This window comes from Chaetodon trifascialis, chromosome 5, assembly GCF_039877785.1.
Source record: "Chaetodon trifascialis isolate fChaTrf1 chromosome 5, fChaTrf1.hap1, whole genome shotgun sequence".
Lineage (NCBI taxonomy): Eukaryota > Metazoa > Chordata > Actinopteri > Chaetodontiformes > Chaetodontidae > Chaetodon > Chaetodon trifascialis.
In genome coordinates this window covers 8,275,451-8,296,840 of record NC_092060.1, presented here as the reverse complement: position 1 = coordinate 8,296,840, position 21,390 = coordinate 8,275,451, and the positions used below count along the sequence as shown (strand labels likewise).

Here is a 21,390-nt window from a genome sequence, read left to right as displayed (position 1 = left end):
ATTCATTTCCTGGAGCCCTACCCTAAACCTAGCCATAACCACTATTTGCCTGTTCCTAACCCTGTACCTAATCTAACCTTACCTAACCCGTAACCCTATCCTCAGTTTGCACCCTAAAATTTAATGATTTACATTAAGGGGACCTGCATTTTGTCCCCATAAGGGAGGTCAGTCCCCACAATGTGACTGTGTAAACAGATTTTTGTCCCCACAACGTGAGTAATACACACACACACACACACACACACACACACACACACACACACACACACACACACACACACTCTAACTGCCTTTCAGGGTAAAGTAGTTGTGTTGGAAGTGCGTCATTTATGATTCAAAAGAATGTCCAGTGTTCAGGTAGTGTTTCATAGTTTTTTTTAATAACAAATCTGCTGATATGTAATGAAGTAATGATATTCTTTAAAAGTTTGACTAGGAGTTAGAAACATTTCAAAACAATCTATGTAACAGAGAGTGGTTCAAAGCAGGGAAAGAAAAAGAAAAGCATTCCACTGTTAGGTTATGTAAAGTCCACGCTGCTAAAAGAAAGAAAAACATGAAATCACTTTTGTTGTTTCATCTGCATTCATTAAGGCCAGGCAGCATATAACCATCATCAACATTAAAAAAAACCCTCTACGTTTTTATTTTCAGTTAGCGTGAGTTGACTTTGGGAAAGTGTGTGCAACCTTTGAACTTGTTTGTCAATGACATCTTAAAAAACATGTAAAATTGTAAGAGGCAGAAAGATTCAGCTTTAAAAAATACAAACACATTTTAAATATTGATTAGTGAACATCAAACAAAATGAGAGGTTTATGACATTTCATATTTACATTGAATATATATTTGTAACACAAAAATATGTATGTGCTTCAGAGCCGGATGTTGATTTCACTGCGCACACCGTCACCACCAGAAACACTCTCATTGCCGTCTGCATCTGACAGGAAGCCGCTGCCTGTGGCGACTGTGGCAGTGTTGTGTTCGAGGGTTGTGATTCGCTGTTTCAGTCGGAGCTGGGAAGAGTTGAACTCACTCTGCAGGCGAGCCAAACACGTCTGAAAACAAGGAAATCATTGGTTATTGCCATTCCTGGAATGCCTGAGAGCAATAGTATCAACAGCAGTGGCAGTTAATAAAAGTACTGACCTGTAGACGGTCCAGACTGCTTTCCAGCCTCTCCACCTTTTCCTCAAGTTCCTCCCCTGCAGACACATTTACTTCCTCCAGAAGCCCTTCCTTCTGCAGGATATCCCGCCCCCTCTGCTCTAGCTGGGCCCTGGCGTGGGGGAACTCCTGAAGCGCCTCCATCAGGTCTTGTTTGGAAAGGCAGAACAGGTCTGAGTACCCCAGACTGCGAATGTTAGCCGTACGTCTGTTCCCCATCTTACTGCCACTGATGTTCAGGATGCTGATTTCTCCAAAGCAGCTTCCTGAGGTCAGAACAGCGAACTGGGTGACTCCATCCTCTCCAACCACTGCCAGCTGGCCATCTTTAATTATGTACATCTCCTTGCCCACATCTCCCTTGGAAAAACAGACAGAGAATATAAATAGCACTTATAATAAATAGCACTTTTAACAGCAATACTGTCCTGAGTTAGGTATAGCACTAACGGAGGTAGAAACAGCAGTAAATGTCCATTTATCAATTGTAAAACTGCCTTAGAAGAGTAAAAGGTGTCCTTTGAAGTTTTCGACCACTAGCAGTGCTATGGAGCAATGTTTTAATGAGTATGTTTTGTTTGAATTATGTATGCACATCGAAGATGTACATGTTTGCAATGCGATACACATTCCTGCTGCCAGTTTCACACTATGCCACTGATTGACATTGCTTGTTCAGGATGCATTTTACATCTTGCTGTGGAGTGCAAAGGATTGCTTTGTACAGCAAACCCAGAGGGTGCTGCATGTTTGGATAGATGACTGCCTGCTGCTGTCCAGCAATGCATGTGCTGTATTTATGTTAGGTGTAGTTAGAGGCCAGAAACTGCCCTAAAGCTGTGCAGCAACTTTGATGTAATGCCCACCATCTGAAATGCTGGTCATACAGCATTTTAGCATATACATCCATTACAAACGAAACTAAGAGGAGATTTCCTGAGTATCACACATATTCAAGGGCTACTGCGAGTAGTGGCACCACTAGGTTCAGTATATATTTAAAAGCTACCATCCATCCATTTTCTATGCCGCTTATCCCTTTCGGGGTCACAGGGGGGTTGGAGCCTATCTCAGCTGTCAACGGGCGGGAGGCCGGGTACACCCTGGACCAGTCACCAGCCGATCGCAGGGCAACATACATACACAAACAACCATACACACTCACACTCACACCTAGGGGCAATTTAGAGACACCAGTTAACCTAATGAGCATGTTTTTGGTCTGTGGGAGGAAGCCGGAGTACCTGGAGAGAACCCACGCATGCACGGGAAGAACATGCAAACTTCACACAGAAAGGCCCGACCCGGGAATCGAACCGGCGACCTTCTTGCTGTGAGGCATGGGCACTACCTGCTGCGCCACCGTGCAGCCTTAAAAGCTACCTTTATATGAATATATTATTTCTGTGCTGTTCCTGTTAGCATGCAGTCAGTCAAGTGGAACCAGAGAAAAATGGTAATGTACATGCATTGTTGCCACCAAAGTACCCACAATGCATGTACAGTTATTGGAATAAATAAATTGATAGTACAGTAAATCCTTCAACAGTACCAGTTTTTAAGAAGTCCTACTAACCTTTCTACAGATGTAGTCTCCAGGACTGAAAACCTGCGGTCGAAGTTTTAATACCAATTCTACAAGGAGGCCTGCCTCACAGTCCTGGAAAATACGCACCTATGTACACACACGCACAAAATATAGAATTAATTTGGACCTTTTGATGGTAAGCTACACAAATGCCTCAATGGAGTTAAGAGGTTTCGAGATGGCAATGGAATTGTGTCTTTACCTTCTTCAGTGTGTCCAGGTGAACGTTAATAGCAATCTCTGCTCTCAGTTTATTGGGCAGGTTCCTCAGCACTTCCTGTTCATCTATTGTCTTCTGATTGGTCCAGAGGTAGTCAAACCAGCGAATGACGCGCTGCTCAAGCACCTTGCTTACATGTCTGAAGTGCATGTAGTGTTTCAGGGTGTCTACACGGCTCTGAAAGGCTGCTCTCGTGGCATTCATGTTGGAGATCATGGCTCCAACATTTCCCACAATGGAGGCAAATATCAGAACACCCACCTAGGACAGACACGCCAGTATTAGCTGCTTTGATGGACTGGAACAACTAGGATCCACACAGTTCAAGGCATTTATGAATCATTCAAGGTAATTTTATATCAGCTAAGGGGACACCTTTGCAACTGACTTACCAGAAAGTCAAAGATCAGGAACAAATATTCTTCATCTCTAACAGGAGGAGGTGTCTCTCCAATGGTGGTCAGTGTCAGTGTGGACCAATACAGGCAATATATGTAACTTCTGGTCAGGGAGCCAAACTCAGGATCTGATGCATTGGGATAAACCCAAGAGTCAGAGCCAAGTCCCAGGATCTTGGAGAAGCTGTAATACACACAAGCATTCCAGTGGATGATCACCAGGATGTACAGAACCAGTTTACAGATGCGGAAAGCGTTGGGGTAGCTCGTTCGTGTCTCTGTGCGTTCAAACAGCTCAAACAGACGTGGCAGGCGCAGCAGCCGGTTGAAGCGAAGGAGAGGAGTGTAGCTGATTCCCACATACAGGTAAAAGAGATCAGTTGGAAGGATGGAGCAAATGTCAAGTTTACACTGTAAGGTTCGAACATAGGTTTCTCTCAGACGCTGCACATCTTTCACCATCAAGCCTTGATCCAGGAAACCTTCACATACAGAACAAATTCAATAAATGAATGAATGAATGTAGATGTCTCAAAAATTTTCATGTACGAATGAAAATCTGAGCCTTCACTCACTGACTCTTTTTTTCAGTACCTGTGTGGAGGCGCACAGCTATATCCAGAATATAGACTCCATCACAGATGTAGTCCAGTACCAGCCAGACCAACACATTCTTCATCTGGAGCTCATCAAAACAGGCCCTGCAGAAACAGATAAACTGAGACACTAGCCAAAGAAGACCATTCTATGCAATGCAAATCATGAAGCCCTATGAACAGGAATCTCAGTGCTCCCTTTGGCCACTGAAATAGCAGTTGTGTTAGTAATGTAATAGCAATAACTGAATGATGAAGGTAATACCACAATTCTGGGACTGACATTTCTTTCAAAATACAAAAGTTAGTATTTCTTTTCCACATCCAATCACGGAAAAAAGAGTGACATGCAACATCGTGTGCACTGGAGGAAGCAGGGAGCTACAGCTCCCTCTTGGCAATGTGTAGCTAATAGTGACGTGCACTGCAGTACAAAGGAGCTGTAGGTTCCACATTGGAGAAAAAAGGGCTTGATAGCCCAGAACTTCTGATCTGTGTTCTGCTTGTCCTCTCCTAAACCATCCCCATGGGTATATCACAACCACTACACCCATGTTTTTCTGCAGTAATGGAGCAGTAGTAGTAGTCGGAGGAGGAATTACAGGCATCCCTAAAAAACAGGATTCATAGTTGTGTAAACAGTAGTGTTACAGCTTTCACTAGTTCTGTTGGACAGGTACAATAATAGTTCCCAACCTGACAACTAGCAGGGTCCAGTTATAGAATACAGGAGCACCAATCACCATCAGCCAGTGGTAGTATGCATCATCAGATGGTGATAAGACCACAACGTTACACTTCCACCTCCTGACAGAGAGGGGCAAACAGCAGAGAAACAGAGATTCATGTGGGCTATGGGTCATTTGATGTTTTAATTTGTATGTGTTTTGGTTTTTGCTTTCCTACGTGCGTCTGGAGCGTCTGTTCTCTTTTTCTGCATCAGAGCCAGTGTGGCTGTGGCTGAACCTGCTGGGCGGGGCTTGCATGTCCGCTTGGATGGGGGCTCTGAAACGTTCCAAGAAGGAATCCGGCCGCTCCGTCTCATCAGTCAAACTCTTCTGGGCCCATTCTCTCAGAGTCATCACCATACCAACTATCCTGAAGACAGACAAACAAACAGTACTGTAAACTGCAGTGAAGCTTTTTCCAATATTTAACATTGTCACACTGGAAATACAGCAAATAAGGTCTGAATACATACGTTTAAAGAATTAAAAAGTTGAAAAGAGTAAAGTCAACTTGTGGATTAGCATATTTATCAGGTGTCATACCTGGACAGAGCACCTCGCCCACGAAAGGAATTCCGGGAATTAATTTCCCTTCTGTCAATGGCTGCCATTCTCTGAAGCTCTGAAGAAGTGTCATCACACATCGACTGTGCTCTACACACACATCAAAAATACATAAAAATACAAATTCAGAGAGTAATAACATCTATAAACTCCTACTCCACATAGGAAGGCAATAACATTCTTTACAGATTATATAGACATAAACTCAAATTCAGCATGGTTGTGAGCAAAATGACAAAAATGACCACTTTCAGGCAGCACAACTAGCTGTAAACCAATACTGATCATCATCTTATAAAGCTGACACGTTGGCGGAATGATGTTTATAATAATCATGACGATGTGTGTGTGTGCGTATGTGCGTGTGTACGCTACCTGCTAAGTGTGCTGTCAGCTCGGTCACTCTCCTCCTCTGTCCATGTTTTCACAGACAACCTGTGTGAATCCTGCACTGTGCCTGTCATACTACACACACACCATGACAAGACTCAGTTCATTATCACCACATCATCACACACACACACACACACACACACACACACACACACACACACACACACACACTCACACACACACACACACACACACACAGACCACAGAATCAAACGGGCATATACCAGTATATCCAACTTCAGATACACACACTAATGAACACACATATGTTAAAATGCAAGCTGCAGCACATACTCACATCAGAGAGACATGCAAACATAGAGAGGCTCAGGCCAAATGCCAAACACACACACACACACACACACAACTCACGAACCAGCAAGCAATCATGCAATGATGGGCCCACAGTCAGAAAAGAAAGGTCAGCTGGTACGAGGTCATTTTTTATCAGACATCACCATGGAAACCAGATGGCATAGCAACAAGCTGTATAGCTGGTATGACAACAGATCATAAGAGGGAAGGATGGAAAAAGTCAACAAACCTGATAAATTTCCTGATAAATGTCCTGATTCAAGGTTAGCTCATCAATCCATGTGTTCAGGTCATGTATTTCATTTAGGTGCAGCTCGTCTCTGTCCAGTTAGATTCACAAGGCATTCATCACATAGGACGGACAAATACTCATATGAATGGATGTAGGGAACAAATGTAACCGATGATGGCAATGATCACATGGCACTTGACAAAAGCATCGTTTAAATTGCAAATTGTGTGTGCACGGGCGCGCGTGTTCCCTTTCACTGCTGTGCTCATCTGAATTCAAGAACCCTGTTTGAAGTAGCCTCCGAACTACAAGTGTGTCTTTGTGTGCGTATGTTCTCCTGCTTACTGAGAAAAAAGCGTTTTTATGCACACACCTGCAGACGTGAACTGAGGCGTCCTTTCATTTCAGGACCTGGATTTCAATTCAAAATGCCGTTCAGATTGAGCAGAGGAAAAAGAAGTTGAGATGTAATATGTTGTTTTCTCCAAAAAATGAGCCTGTGCTCCATCTGGTGCTTACACACTCTCATGTGCACACACGGACCATTAAAGCATCTGCAGGGTAATAGGACATCATTTCTTTTGCACGGACGGTCACACATGATTGGTGGAATTAGACCCAGGATGCATCAACGAGCTCAACAGCTGCCTCTCAACACTGATTACAACCATCCATACTACTATCACGATGTCTCGTCCACCACACTGTTGACATAGTAACAACCTGGCAGCAGCATTAACACAAATACCCTGGTCAATTATTTTCCTTTCGTCTTTGCTTAACTAGAAAAATATCATTGATGAGAAGCCGTTAATAATTATTCACACGGTAAAAATGATGATGATTAAATGATGATTCAGCGTCTTTCAGCTCTTTGTTTTGTTTTTATGCCCCACGCCATTAATTTCTTTTCCTCAGCCTTCGCTCACAGCACTCATCCCCCTCATTTTCTGCCATAGCAGGCAACTCTTTTCAAAACCAAATGGTCAACGATGTTAGCATGTAGCTAGCGTGCATAGTGGAGCATTTGGCAGATATTTCTCACAAGAGTTGGTGAAGCAGAACAGCTAATAGGAGGGTGAATATTGGACTTCAAATCATCAGGAGGCCAGAGACAAATCCAAAATCCAATCCAAAATCCAAATGAATGCTAATGTCACGCTCTGTAAATACGTAGTTTAAATAGCAACTTAAAGCAACTCTTTGCAAATATGTTTGTCATGTCAACTTTATATAGTGCTAATACTATAAATATGAAGCTGAAGTCAAGATGTGGTTAGCCTAGGTTGGCTTAGAAGTGAATGATGCATGCCAGCGACTAAAATACTATTTCATTTGTGTTATCAGTCAAAAAACTGAATGGAATTGAAAGAAACTACAATTCTTGGAGAGAGCATGTATTCTCAAAATGCTGAGCTATTCCTTCAACGTACATCTATTTGTGGGACGATGGAGTCTGGGGTGTGCACAGAGCACTGCATACATGTGTTTATTCCAGAGATAGAGCCACGTGGAACACTCCAGTTTTCATCTGGGACATAAAAAGAACAGAAACAAACAACAGAAAACAGAATTCAAATATACTGAAAAAACACTTTTATTTAACATTATTCATCCGATTGTACACACTGAATTTTGGAAGTATTGCTGTCATGAAAAGCAGTATTTTTGCCCATTGCAAAGAGCTGATAAACAGCTGGTTGGAAAACGCTTCGCTGGAAACATTCGGGATAAAAGAAGAAAACATATCGACGGGGGGGAATGTTAACATCTGCACCAACAAAAATGGGAATCCTACCACATTAAGACTAAACTGACTAAGACTTTAGGCTAACACAGAACAAGACATTTGTCTTAGACATCTGTCTTCTTTTTTTTGTTCGCAATTGAAATCATATTTCAACCCTGACTGTTTAATAAGCAACAGAAAAATCTGAATTAAAGCTTTTTGACATTTCTTACAGTACATTGTTTCTGTATGAATAGTCTAACAATCATCTCCAGACAGCATTTCAGGGTATGAAATATTTCCAGGTGCAAATAAATGACATTTTAAGGGTTTTTTATGAAGTACTCAGGTATTTAATACCCTAGATGTGAGGTTTTAGAGTGGATACATAAATGGATGTAAATGGATTGTAATATATTAAGGGACTTGAATGGGTTCTCTGCATAAATTAAGGTGTTTTTAAAATAGTCCATTAATCTATAAAGTTTTTTCCTCGTAAACCTTAGAAATGTACACATGTATTACATCCATTAACCTCTCTTATAATTGTCCCCTTAAAATATCATTAAAATACCTTAATTACATTATGGGTATGTTAAACAAACAAATTAAGGTATTCGGTTGTATAGTTTCTAATGAGAAGACATTAACTGTCCATAATGTAGCACAGCTTTGGTCATACAAAAAAGGCCAACGGGTATTCAGTAAAGAATATTATTTTATGGCTTAAGTACAATAAATGCTCATACTGGGAATTGGCTGGCACATTGGAAAATGCAGCAGAACTTAGTCGATATATCATGAGGCACTGACACATGGGAAAGTCAGAGGCAGCGCAGCGTGGAAAATCTGAAGATCGTCATTGCGGAAAAAAGACTGCAGGTAAGTCTGCAGTAAAGTCTCAGTAGAGATTTCAAACAAAGTGAAATGTTGAGGTAAAGCTTGATTTTGCCTGATGTTAGCAGCCTTTGTCTTTGAGTGTTTCCCATGTGTCACGGCCTTTACATTTAAACACACAAAGCTTTTATTCATCTCACAGGCTTTCCTCTCATCAGGGCAAAGGCAGGCAGGAGTCTATCCCAGCATGCACTTGATCCACCCACTGGTCACCAGTCTAGACAAACCCATTCACACTTGCATTCATATCAATGGGCTGTATGGGAAGTTGAATCTTTCTTAATGTGACAGTGCTAATCACTCAACTGCCGTACTGACCCAACTGAGATCCAGAACAAACCCCAAACCCCAAATATTCACCATGTAGCTTTTGTACAAGTCTCACTTCACACTGTCTGACCAGAACACCAATTTCCTTAGAGCCCTAACAGGATCACTGCTGTTTGTGTCATGTTAGGTTCATTTCTGTTGTCTAACAGTTGAATGTAGAATAGATGAATAAAGTGACACTTCTATTTGCGCTAATGCTAAATAACCACTTAAAAGAACAAGATAATACAGCCATGTTCACTCTCTTTATGTCTCATCCAATCAAATGGGTGAAGACAGTCAGTCAGTATGTGTGTCTGCGCGTGTGTGTAAGAGATGTATGTGTATCTCAGTTAGGCCTTCTTCATGCCTCTCCCCATCAGACAGGCGAAGATGGTCATCACCATTTTGGGGTTGATCTCCACCAAGTCATCAGGCAGGGCGTAGACCTTCGCCCCGATCTTCCTCGCCATGGAAACAGCATACCTGGTGCACGAAAAGAGTCGCTTAGGATTATCTGTAATGTCAGATCTGTGACACTCAGAGTACTTTTCAGTTATTTGTTTATGCAGCAACTCCATTTATTTTAGTTGGACATTTTCTCTTATCATCACTTCTGATAACATGTAGATGTCTGACTGCGCGTTAGGAATTTCAACACAACTATAATGCCAACTATGCATAAACACACGCAAAGAGAAAAGCAGGCAGGGGATTACTTGGCATTGTCTAGTTTGTCTTCATCTGACAGATCTCCTGTTTTAACCAGCTCAAAGTTCACACTCTGCGGCTGAATGGCATCAATCAGGTCCAGAACTGGAATGCTGGTACCGATCTGCTTGTCCTGAACACAGGGATATGGATACACACACACACACACACACACACACACACACACACACAAATGTCACACAGGGATAATCAACATAAATGCAACTTGCAGTAAAAACCAGACCTGACTGAAACTTCTCCCACAAAATGACACCACACAGAGGACGGATCGTTAAAAAGTAACTCACCTTAAAGCTTTTGATAGAGGAACTCTTGCCAGCCTCAGTCAGAGTCTTGTTGACCCATGAAATTATCAGATCATCTCCTGCAGCTTCTCCATGCCCAAGGTCTTCTAGAACATTTAAAGTGTACCTGCATACAGATTATAAAACCACACGTGTGAATATCAACAATTAAATCATATCATATTCTATACATTCTTTCGATTTTCTGTTCATGAATGTTCATTTTATGATTTGTTACAAAATCCGCCGAACAAGTATTGTCTGTGTAGTCATAGTCTTACATATCTTATTCCTCTGTGCCATATAACTAAAGTCAGTGTGTAAAATCAGTGTGTTACATAGCAAGATTATTTTATGGTGTGATAGAATACCTTGCTCTTATTAATGTAACTAATTGTAGCCGTGTAAGATGGCTGCTAGCCTCTATCTCCCAATACTGTAAGTTCTAATGTTATTCATATTTTGCCAAATCAATACTATTTTCCCATAAACACAATTGCTTTCAGTCACAAAGGAGGCTAATTGTATTTGCCTGGCCTTCCCTGATGTATTTTTGGGTGTGCTTGTTTTTTTCTATGGATTAACTAAAAGAAGTAAACAGGAAGTGATCTTTGGATCTGTCTGTCACTCCTTCCATGTGACACTGACAGAAACTGAGAGAACAGCACCCCCTCCCTGATCTTGGCTGTACTGCAACTCAAAGTCAGTAAATTCGAAGATGCTATCTTTCCCAGTGGTGTGTTTGCTTGTTGATGGTGTAAACATCTCAAAAGCACATTATGAAGTTTCACCATTAAGTGTAAGTCACCTCCTCATCAGCTGCCACACCAGAGCAAGAGTTAGAGTTGGATTTCCATCGTAGAGGTCCATGCCAGCAATTCCTACCAGGGAAAAACCAGCCTTGCACTTACCCAGCTCCACCGCGTAGTTACAGTTTTCAATCTGCGCATGCACGCACACACACAGACACGCACACATGGCCAGTATATGAAAATAACATTCATGCCACTCATTTATTTCAGGTTGCAGCTTCAGGATACATGGTGTAGACGTTTGGAAAGCAGGATGTACATTTACCTTTTTTAAATGCCCTCCTCCTGCTACCTTGAATGGAGGGTGGTTGACTCTGCCGTCCCAGTCCACTGGCACCTTACTCTTTTCATAAAGCTGGAGAATCACCAGAGCGTCTGACAGATCACTGTCACACAGACACACACATGCATCGAAACAGTGAATTGCTTGTCAATGTGACGACAAGCAGTAGAAATGAGAACTATAGTAAGCAAGAGATACTGACCTGTAGATATGGTGAACATGTGGAGAGACTCCAAGAGAGTTCATCCAGTTCCTGAAAGTTCTCTCCTCTCTGGTCTCACCTTGAGAGAGACGATAAGAGAGAGAGAGCAGTAAGCCTGACAGACACAGAAGGTTTTCAGTGGATGTATACATGAGAGAGGGCCTGTTCATCCATGCTTACTCTCCAGATTCCAGTCTTGGTTCTCTGGTTTGGTGAGAGCCGGGTATTTGTTGAAGAGCGTGGCCACAAAGGCCATGTTGAGCTTCGCGTTTCCAGAAACGACATCAGTAGCAGTTACAAATTGCCGGCAGCCGAGGCGGTCGGCCTGTGTGAGCATGCACTCTGCTCTCTTTGTGAGATCCTTCTCCTGCGGATACACACAGACACACAAACACAGATTTACATTGTGTTGCGGAAAACAGAGGAAAGGCTAATTTTCCCTGAAGACAACAATGACATTTGGAAAGCATCACACAAGGGAGTTTTTTTACACTCTGCTGGTCATAAAAAGACAGACTTTTTCTCTTATTATTGAGGGTCAGGATGATATCATGATCCTAATATAGTCCTACAGGAAGCAGGAAGAAGGTGAGCAGGAAGTCAGCTTCTGATAGCCAAATCGCCCAGTGCACACTTTCAATGACAAACCAGTGTGTGAGTATGCGTGTGTTTATGTGGTTACAACTTCTAACTCATTCTCAGTGTGATCACTGATGCCAAATTCATTGTTGATTTAAGTTGCAATGTCTGACAAAAATCAAGCGACATGAATAGGATATAAAAGATAAACATAGAAGAAAGAAAGCAGCAAGCAAGTGCATTCCACTTTGGTAAAATATTGCATATTCTAGCTGGAACTATGACTTCATTAACTTACATAAAGACCAGTCATGTCGACCTCAACCCGTTCAACGTCCTCTTTGCTGCCGTCTGGAGCAATCTGCTCAAGCAGGTGGTAGTAAGCTTTGGAGTCCTGCACAGACACAGATAGACACTTATGATGAAATACTAGAACAATGACAGTAAAGCCGAGGGTAAAGCCAAAGCACAGTTTCAGATGGTAAACAGTCAGAGGGTTAGGTATGAGCTGACATTTCTTTACCTTGATATCACCAGAAAAGTTTGATATGGTCATGCCAACTTTCTTTAAATGGAAATTGGCCCAGCGCAGCAGCAGCTCTTCAGGACTGAGTTTCATCAGCTCTTCCAGACTCTCGCCTTCCTCGAGCAACGCTGCGATAGCTGTTCACAGAAACACAAGCAGGACTCAGATTTGTGGGGGGAGCAGCGATTGATGAATAAAAGCAAAAATGTTTGTGAGACAGAGGTACTCTTCATCTGTTGATACACTTCATGTCAGGTTCGTGTGTGTGTATGTTTAGTTTTATATCTACAGACAGGTCTGACTGTGTGTGTGCGTGTGTGTCCATGCCTTCATTACGGCTCAGCTCTATATCGGCAAACAGTCCTATCTTGATAATCTGCCAGAGGAGTCCAAGCACCAGGTGAGGTTTTCCCTCCTTCAGGTCTTGAGCTCCGATATTCACTACTTGGCAGCCGATGGCCGAGGCTGAATTCAGAGCCAAGTTCAGATTCTCCTGTTGGGGAAAGAATGTCACAAGAAAACAAGTGATTGTAGTTTTATCATGAAGGTCAAACAAAAGTAAACTGTCTGATTTTTAAATGGCTTTCTTTCATATGTATTTCTTCAATTAGTTAATCGACTAAGTAACCTGTGTGGTGAAAGCTGTGAGCTTCTTTTTATTGATGGTTCTCTCATCAATGGTGTCAGGAACAGAGAGGTTGATGAGTTTACTTCAAAAGCACAAATGAGAAAAAAAGACATCAGCTCGCTGAATTGATAAAAAGCCAAAAAACAAACTGGCTGAGTTTAACAGATACGGTACTGTAGACCTGAAGGTAAAATTAAGGATGAGGATAAAGATAAAAATTCAAGTTATGGATTGATATCACAGATAATAAAGCCAGTAATCAATACGCTGTAAGATTTGAGTGCTTTGATGATTTGATATTTACCAAAGCACGATGCCATCTGCCACTGCTTTAAACAGATCTTCATTGTTGGGGTTGATGGGCAGGACATGGTGACAGTCTGTATCCTTTTCCAAAGAAGAGTTGATGTAGTTGGCAAAGGCAAAGCGCTCCACCTCTGAAATGAAGTTGAGTCAAGTGTCATGTTCCTTCTGTCATGGGTGCTGCCTTGATTAACGGTACTGATTTCAGAGGACAGTGAGCCCTGTCATATCATTCTATAGGTATAAGAGTGACTCAGTAATCAGACAAGTCATGTAGTTTTACTAACCAGAGATTGAATGTTGAGTTCCTTCACTAGAGATCTCACTGGTACCCCCGATGGCCAAGATGCCCTCTTTCTTGTTGAGAGCTTTCCTGAAACCCTGGGCCAAGTGGTCATCCTTCATTTCCTGGAAAATCTGAATGTGCACACAAAAACAAATACTAATGCTAAGAGCCAATCAAACTGTAAGACACTGATTAATATTGATGGTTTACTAGTTAGTCTGCAGGTTTGTTTGCCTTTTTCCCAGTTCATCTGTCACTCATCTTAAAGCCAAACAACTCAGTATATTAGTAATAAATCCATTTCAATACAGTCTATTCAGTTAGTCAACCAGCTGATCAGTCACTTGAATGTCAGTCAGCCATCAATTCAACAACAGTTTGTAAACACTTAATAAAATTGTGAATCAGTTATGTTAGTTAGTTAGTTAGTTAGTTAGTTAGCTAGTTAGTTAGTTAGTTAGTTAGTTAGTGTTACCTACAGCCTTGAACTCATCGAAGCTGATGCGGCTGTCATTGTCTTTGTCCAGCTTCTGAAGGAGTTCTCTGAGCTTATATCCAGGCAAAGGACAGCACACCTCTTTGAAGAGGTTACCGAGTTCAGAGGCGCAGATGTACCCATTACCATCCACATCTAGAGAGGGCAAGAGGGGCGGGGTAGGAGGGAGGGGAAAGAGAAAGGTTCAAGCAATGTCTCACATCAGGATTCAGTCAGTATTTTCACGGCAAGTTTTACATTTGTTATCCTAAACACCAGGAGTCAAGCAGGACTACATTCAAACTTCGCCATGTCAGATTTACATGCGTTCATTTGTGTTTACAACAGAGGAATATCTATTAGCAGTTCAAATCACAGTGTCACTCCATAGATTTTACACTGACAAGTGGGTTCATGAGGAGCACGACTCAGTGCAAGCTAAGCTAACCATCTCCTGACTCCATCACACATCACATCTGAAAGACAGATATGAGAGTAGTAGAAATCTCCTCATCTCACTCTCAGCAAGAAAACCAATGATCAGATTTTCCACAATGGCTAAATATTGGCATGTATTTCTGATAACTGAAATGTGGGTGTATCAAAGGTTTCATCTCTTTCCATAAGTCCTGAGAAAAACATCTGACTGTCAGATGGAGCACACACAATGTATAAGAACACATGTCAGTCAGCTGCTTTACCCCACTTCAAACATGACCGACTAATATCTCATTGTCTGATGGGTGTCTGCAATATCTGGACGCACAGTTTTACTCACCCACTTTCTGGAAGCCCTCCCTGATCTCCTCTATCTCCTCAGCACTGATCTGTGTCGACATACTCACACCTATAAAACAGAAAGGCAGAACACAAGGAAATGATGCACTAAGCACTGTAATGCTTTTAGATGATATTTCTTTAGCTGTGGAAATGCAAATGAAGTCAGGAACTCTGGACACACAATCAGAAACCACATTTACGCATCACATTTAGCATTTTAAACACTGATACTTAACTATCAAATTATCAGCAGTACCTCAATTTAATTGAGGCGAGAAATGAAACCACAGATGAGATGACTGGTTTGATAGTGCTTCTCAAATGAAGTATTTCTCATAAATCCTCTGTTGAAGGTTTTCTTTGGCTGTGTAGATCAATCTCAGTCATCAGGATAAAATGGTTTGATGTCATGAGCGCCTCTGTATGGATGATTGTTGTCTGGCTACGCTGGTGCATTTCAAAACCATATAACACTGTTTCCATTTTGTATGCTGAGGAGGAGCATCTGCCTCACATGACCATGCATTAAAGTGACTCAAGTGACAATAATGGTCTTACTAAAAATGCTCAAATTTAGTGTTTTGGTGGCACCAGTGGAAAAGAGTCATAAAGACAGTGAAAGTTTGCTAAATTTGCTAATATTAGCCACCATACCAAATCAGACCACGTCATAGAAAGTAAGGCTACAACAAAACCCCTGAGTTTACTGAACTGAGCAAGCTGGTGTTTTACTGCTTATCATGAGTAAAAGAAAGAAGGCTTTTACTTCTCCTTTCAACAGTTCAATAGTCACACTTTAATAATTCATTTCATCTAAGTCCTATTGATGATTTCTTGAGTATCTGTTTTTGAAGATTCGAAGCCCATAGAACATAGTGATTCATATGTGTAGCCTGGGAATCTTAGAGGACAATGGACACAGATTTATTAAACAGGATGGCTTGAGGCTGTATTAGCTTGGTCTATGAAATATGATAGCATGGCGTTTTCATTAATTGTTAAAGTCTTGAGTCAGCCTGGAGCCATACTTCAGCTCTCAAACAACACGGCTCTGTTAACTCAGCCAAGAAAATAGACAGTAGCTTCATCTATTATACAAAGAGCCATTTAGGATAACAGTTCCATCAGCCTGGACTTGAATCACTTCACCCAAGTCACAAAACATCATCCTTTTTCAACCACAAAAGACAATCACAATGATTTTATCTGTTATAACTAACTATGGATACACTCAGTGGCATCTAGCTATGAAGACAGTTTTGGGGTTTCTCTGCCATTGACATCCTCTCTAACAACCAAATACAATGGAGGTGAATGGCTTGTGGCAACTCAAAGCATCCAAAAACATCACAAGCAGATAATCCACAGATGTGACTGTGAACAATGATTTTTCTGCCAAAGTAGAAATACCAACTGTGTGCGCTGAAATCTCAAAACTTCCCCCGATCAAATTAAAGGTGGTATTTACTGCAGGTGATTGGAGGCAAGCTGTATGAGAAAATGTTTTTAATTTGGGTGAGGTGACCCTTTAATACAAAATAAAATAAAACAAAAATAGGCTGATGAAATGAGATCGCTGAATATAGGAATATAGATCTTAGGCTAGAATAATGCTTTCATTAGCAAAAAGCAGAGGTCTGTAGTACTTTGGCAGCGTTGTATATCATATGATACATCAGATAGTGTTATAGAAAGTACTGGCCTATTAGCCTGTATATGACTTTATATGATTTAGTCCGAGAGAGAGAAAGCTTTCTGCTGCAGAGAGCAGAGCCCTGCTGGCTGAGACAAGACAACATGATGTATTACATCCACAGACCATCAGCACAAGCTCCAGAGGCCAAAGCCACTCAGCCAAATCAAGCATTTGTAGCCTGAGATATGGTATCTAGTTCCAAACATCACACAGAAAAAGAGATCCAATCCTCTCATACTGTATAGCATGGTGCATTTGGAACTGAGAAAAATATGACAAAGACATTTTCCTCCATTTAGACTGATCCATTAAAAAAATCTGATTTGAGCAGAAATCCAGATCCAGCTTAGATAGATGAATTATGTTTTTTCAGTCTTCCACCCATGACTTTGAAGCAACATCAGAAAAATAAAAAGATTTTAGCTTGAAACCATAAATATTCAGTTCAGTTCATTCCAATCAGGATTCATCTCTTGGTGTCTTGGAAAATCTCTCTCTGTCACAGCCATCAACTCCTCACCTGCTGCCACTCTCCCTCATCTGCTCACCTGCTCTGCCAGCACTCTTCACCTGTTCGCCACGCCCACGTGCTCAATCACCTGACGTACACCTGGGACTCATCCGTAATCAGCACAATATTTAAGCGGCTTCCACTCACTCATTCGTTGCCAGACTTTTCTTAGCCCTGATGCAAGACTCTCCAGCAATCTTTCTCAGATGGCTTTTGGTATTGACTCAACTTACTTTTGACCTCGCCTGCTCCCCTACCCCCTCATAAAGAACTGTTTTGTGACTCTGACCACGTCTTTTGTCTCGCCCTCTCTGAACCTGATCATCGCCGAAACTGTTTGCTGGTTTGCTAACCAAACTACCCCTGAAGCCTGTGTTTGCTCCAAACAAAGAGATTCACAAACATCCAGGTTCAGCCAGCGCTGCTTTTGGTTTCTGGTAATACACGTTCCACTCACATGGGCAATGATCGTGTTAAAGCTGTGGGAAATAAACAAATAGGCTGTGTTCAGGCACAGACATGCAAGCGTGGTGGTTATATGGTAAGCCAGACACACACAAACACACAACAGATACAAACAGGCAATCACAGGGTCACCAATGTCTCCAAAAACACTTCTAGGTTAGTTTGAGACACTCTAAGCAAATAACACCAGTGATCAGATGACACTAATGTCAGTTAGATCTTAGGTTAGGTCAGTTATCTTTTCCCAAGGCTGTTTATGATATAATGAATGGAGATGTACTCTTATGAATCCAAAACAGGCCCTTATTACAGACTGCAATAAGCACTTTAAGTGTATTTTCAGACAATATAAAATGCATTAAACTCAAGCTATGTTTGAAATCTTTAAAGACGTGATTGTGTTTGGGGTTTTTGCAAATATCATCATCATAACAAACATTTTCATTGTGTAATAATGCTGTTCATGCAGAGTTGATGGATTACAGAAAAAATGCCACCAGATGTCACTACAACAGGAAGAACAGAGCTTCATGCTGAAAGGTTTTGAGGTTTCTTAAAGGAGAGGCAGACTAGAGGTCTGTTTGTGCCTATATTAATCATGAAATGTGTTACTGAACATCATTACATGATATGTGGTATGTTTGGGAAATGTTGATCTGCTAGCTGAATCTAAGTGGTGGGAAACGGGTCTTGGTCCTCTAATCAAACATATTCACACCTCCAAATTTTATTTATTTAAAAAAAAAAAAAAAAAAAAAGACTGGTTGAAATCCATGAATTCAGGGTTGATCTAAACTGACTCAACGACACTGCAATGTGTGAATGCTGTCCTCCAGATTCTGAGGATTCATTCACTCAGTGATGCACATGCCTGAAGCCTGAAGGAGTGTTTTCATAACCTACAGAAAGGATCCTCTCTCTCTCTCTCTCTCTCTCTCTCTCTCTCTCTCTCTCTCTCTCTCTCTCTCTCTCTCTCTCTCTCTCTCTCTCTCTCTCTCTCACACACACACACACACACACACACACACACACACACACACATATTTAGAGTGACGATGCAGTTCATCCTGACGTATGGCTGCTGCTGCTGCTGCTGCTGCACCGCCTGCAGGCACACTCACCTATTAGCTTAGTCTTTTCAAATTAAGAGGAAAAGCGACCTTAAGCTGTATGTATTTGGAAACAGCAGTTCAACTTATGTGGCTTATAGGCAAGAAGAAACAACTAGAAAATAAAGGCATTGTCTTGGTCAATTTTAAACGCAACAAATCTATATATTTAAAAAAAAAAGAAAAAAGAAAAGAAAAACTTTTAACCTTTAGGTTTGCTAGCTAATGCTACGTGGGGTTCTCCATAAAGAAGCCCGCTAGCATACTTCAAATGAAAAAAAAAAAAAAAAGTCAAATTGGACCCATATTTTTTTGACATATATTCATTAAATGCTAAAATTGCATTAACACACGTGACTAATATTAGCTGGAACTAATTTTGCATGAACAAATTTGTATTTCCAGTGTCCAAACGAGCCTTTAAATGTGTGTCATAACCCACAAAAACACTGCGCATTTTTAGCGACAGCAGCACATTTTTGAGTCACATCTCTAAACATACACTGAGGTAAAGCTGTGAAATGAAAGCTGACTGGAAGAACACCAGATGTACCGCAGTGATTTATAAATCGGCTTTTCTGCTACTCAGTCAACCTGACGCTACACTTGCCCTCCAGAGTCAGGAGAAAACGCCCTAATATGCTCCTTCCTCTTACCTGAAGTCCGCTGGCGCTATTCACTAGAATCACCCCGGGTAATGAATCCCTGTCTCGGCCTCTCACTGCTCCTCTGTTCCGTTTTCTTCAGCTGACACCGCCTGGTAGCAGAAGCGCTCCGCCCCCCCCCCCCCCCGCGCCACCCCTTCCGAACCAACCGGCCCTCCTCCGCCTTCCTCCCATCAGCAGTTATGTCTAACCGCTTAGCAAGAAAACACTAACATCTTGAAAGGAGGCTGGCATTTGATAGCATTGTGCTAACACATACTCATGTGCTGCACGTTTAAATGCAAAAAATTACTATCTCTAAATCACTATCTTAATTAGACAGAAGGCTAGGCTAATAATAATTGTATTTAAAAGGTGCACTTTTGGAAGGTGAACTTAAACAGGTAAAGTTTGAAGTCAAATTCGGTATTTGAAAATTGATATAATGAAAAATAACTATTTTAGGCTGTTTATGCAAAGGGAATGATATTGTTTTCCAGCAAATATGTTTCCAATTCTAGTGAAGACAGCATTTTAAACAGTTAATGAATATTCCTTTCCTTAAAGTACAGAGGAAAAACTATTTGCTTCTTTAAATAGAAAGGGAAATCTGAAGTTGAAGCAAAAAAGCTAAAGGAAGTTTTTATGATTATTGGATTTTTTTGTTTGTGTCATCGCTTATTTGTTTTATTTATTGTGGCCAAGATGGCACCAAGCTAAAGGGCTGAGGGCTAAAAATCCTTAATGTGAATAAATTGCTTCATGGTTTGTTTTTTGGCAACAGGTTAGAACTATTAGTAGCACTACACCAGAGTTATATAGCAATTCTTTGAGCAATAATTCAGTTCGGTATTTCATTGTCCCTCAGGGTGCCTCGCCCACCAGCATGAACCTTATTGGTAAATACTCTTTGACTCACATCTGCAGATAAGCCTGCGGACATCCAGCTCCAATCTGGAACACATTTGCTGACATACTGTGTAGTCATACATGCCACTGTGCTGACTCAGTTCTCTATATGACCAGTTAAGATGCAATAATAATGTATTGCCTGTACATTTTACACAAGTCCTTCTGTACAGCAAGCAACTGAACGTCACTCTAAGATTAAAAAATGTATCACCATCAAGCAAGGTTGGGTAGATTGTGTTCAAATTGTAATCAGCTGCAGATCGCTGATTATTCCTTCAACAAACAGGTTTTATCAGTGACTGTAACTTAGTGGTGAAGTGTCAGAGCTCCACTGCTGCTGCCAGTCTCTACATGCAGGAATTCCTCCTTTCTCCCTCCTCCTCCTCTCATTCCCACTCTTCTCATACCTTTCCTTCCTCAGTCTCTGCTCATATCTCTCTGTGTCTGGGGTGATGTGCTGAATCTTGTCAGACTGAATTCTTCCTCTGTGGCAGAAACCCAGGAAGATCTTCCCAGAAGACCTTGACTTATTAAACAGGAGAATTATCACACAGTAAATATATATGATGCAGATTAAATTGAGAATGGATTCACCCTTGACACTTCTTAATTAATCTAATTTATTTAAATAAGGTTGATAATACTTATTCTAATGAATTCAGATATTTGATCCCAGAAAGGGCAAGGATGCAGTTGCTACTTTAACTAGATTGGGAAGCCATGTCTTACATGATTTCGACTTTTGTCTGAAAAGTGTCCTCCCAATATGATGACAATTTAAATCAAGGCTCATCTATTTAGCCACAGGTTTGAGAGTCAAGCGTGTTTTTTCAGTGGTTTTACTCTGAACTGCATAATTCAAAGAGTAAAATGCTGTTGAGCTCATTTAAACAAATGAAAATCTTTCCCCTGTGGGTTTGCCTTTAACTATTAAACTTAGACTAGACAATGATGTCATTGAATGGAATGGAGCCACTGTTGACAGACAAGCAGTGGGCCAGAGATCTTTTCCACCACTGTT

General features: G+C 41.2%; 2 protein-coding genes across 2 annotated transcripts; both read right to left on the bottom strand.

Moving 5' to 3' along the window:
* Positions 1–382: 382 nt before the first annotated feature.
* On the bottom strand, positions 383–6,350 carry LOC139331341 (cyclic nucleotide-gated cation channel-like). The gene is made up of 11 exons (XM_070962772.1): positions 6,205–6,350; positions 5,643–5,732; positions 5,247–5,357; positions 4,882–5,073; positions 4,672–4,782; positions 3,974–4,080; positions 3,374–3,861; positions 2,964–3,242; positions 2,750–2,848; positions 1,156–1,533; positions 383–1,064 (listed from the first exon to the last, which is right to left on the bottom strand). Exons 2-11 carry the CDS (start codon positions 5,729–5,731, stop codon positions 879–881), a joined length of 2,040 nt encoding a protein of 679 aa, XP_070818873.1. The 5' UTR covers position 5,732; positions 6,205–6,350; the 3' UTR covers positions 383–878.
* Positions 6,351–7,782: 1,432 nt separating this feature from the next.
* LOC139331512 (plastin-2-like) lies at positions 7,783–19,588 on the bottom strand. The gene is made up of 16 exons (XM_070963008.1): positions 19,470–19,588; positions 15,031–15,099; positions 14,257–14,408; positions 13,779–13,908; positions 13,493–13,625; positions 13,189–13,270; positions 12,888–13,053; positions 12,558–12,697; positions 12,333–12,428; positions 11,636–11,822; positions 11,456–11,534; positions 11,236–11,356; positions 10,967–11,100; positions 10,162–10,285; positions 9,862–9,986; positions 7,783–9,628 (listed from the first exon to the last, which is right to left on the bottom strand). The coding sequence occupies exons 2-16, from the start codon at positions 15,089–15,091 to the stop codon at positions 9,496–9,498; spliced, it is 1,863 nt and encodes a 620-aa protein (XP_070819109.1). The 5' UTR covers positions 15,092–15,099; positions 19,470–19,588; the 3' UTR covers positions 7,783–9,495.
* Positions 19,589–21,390: the final 1,802 nt, after the last annotated feature.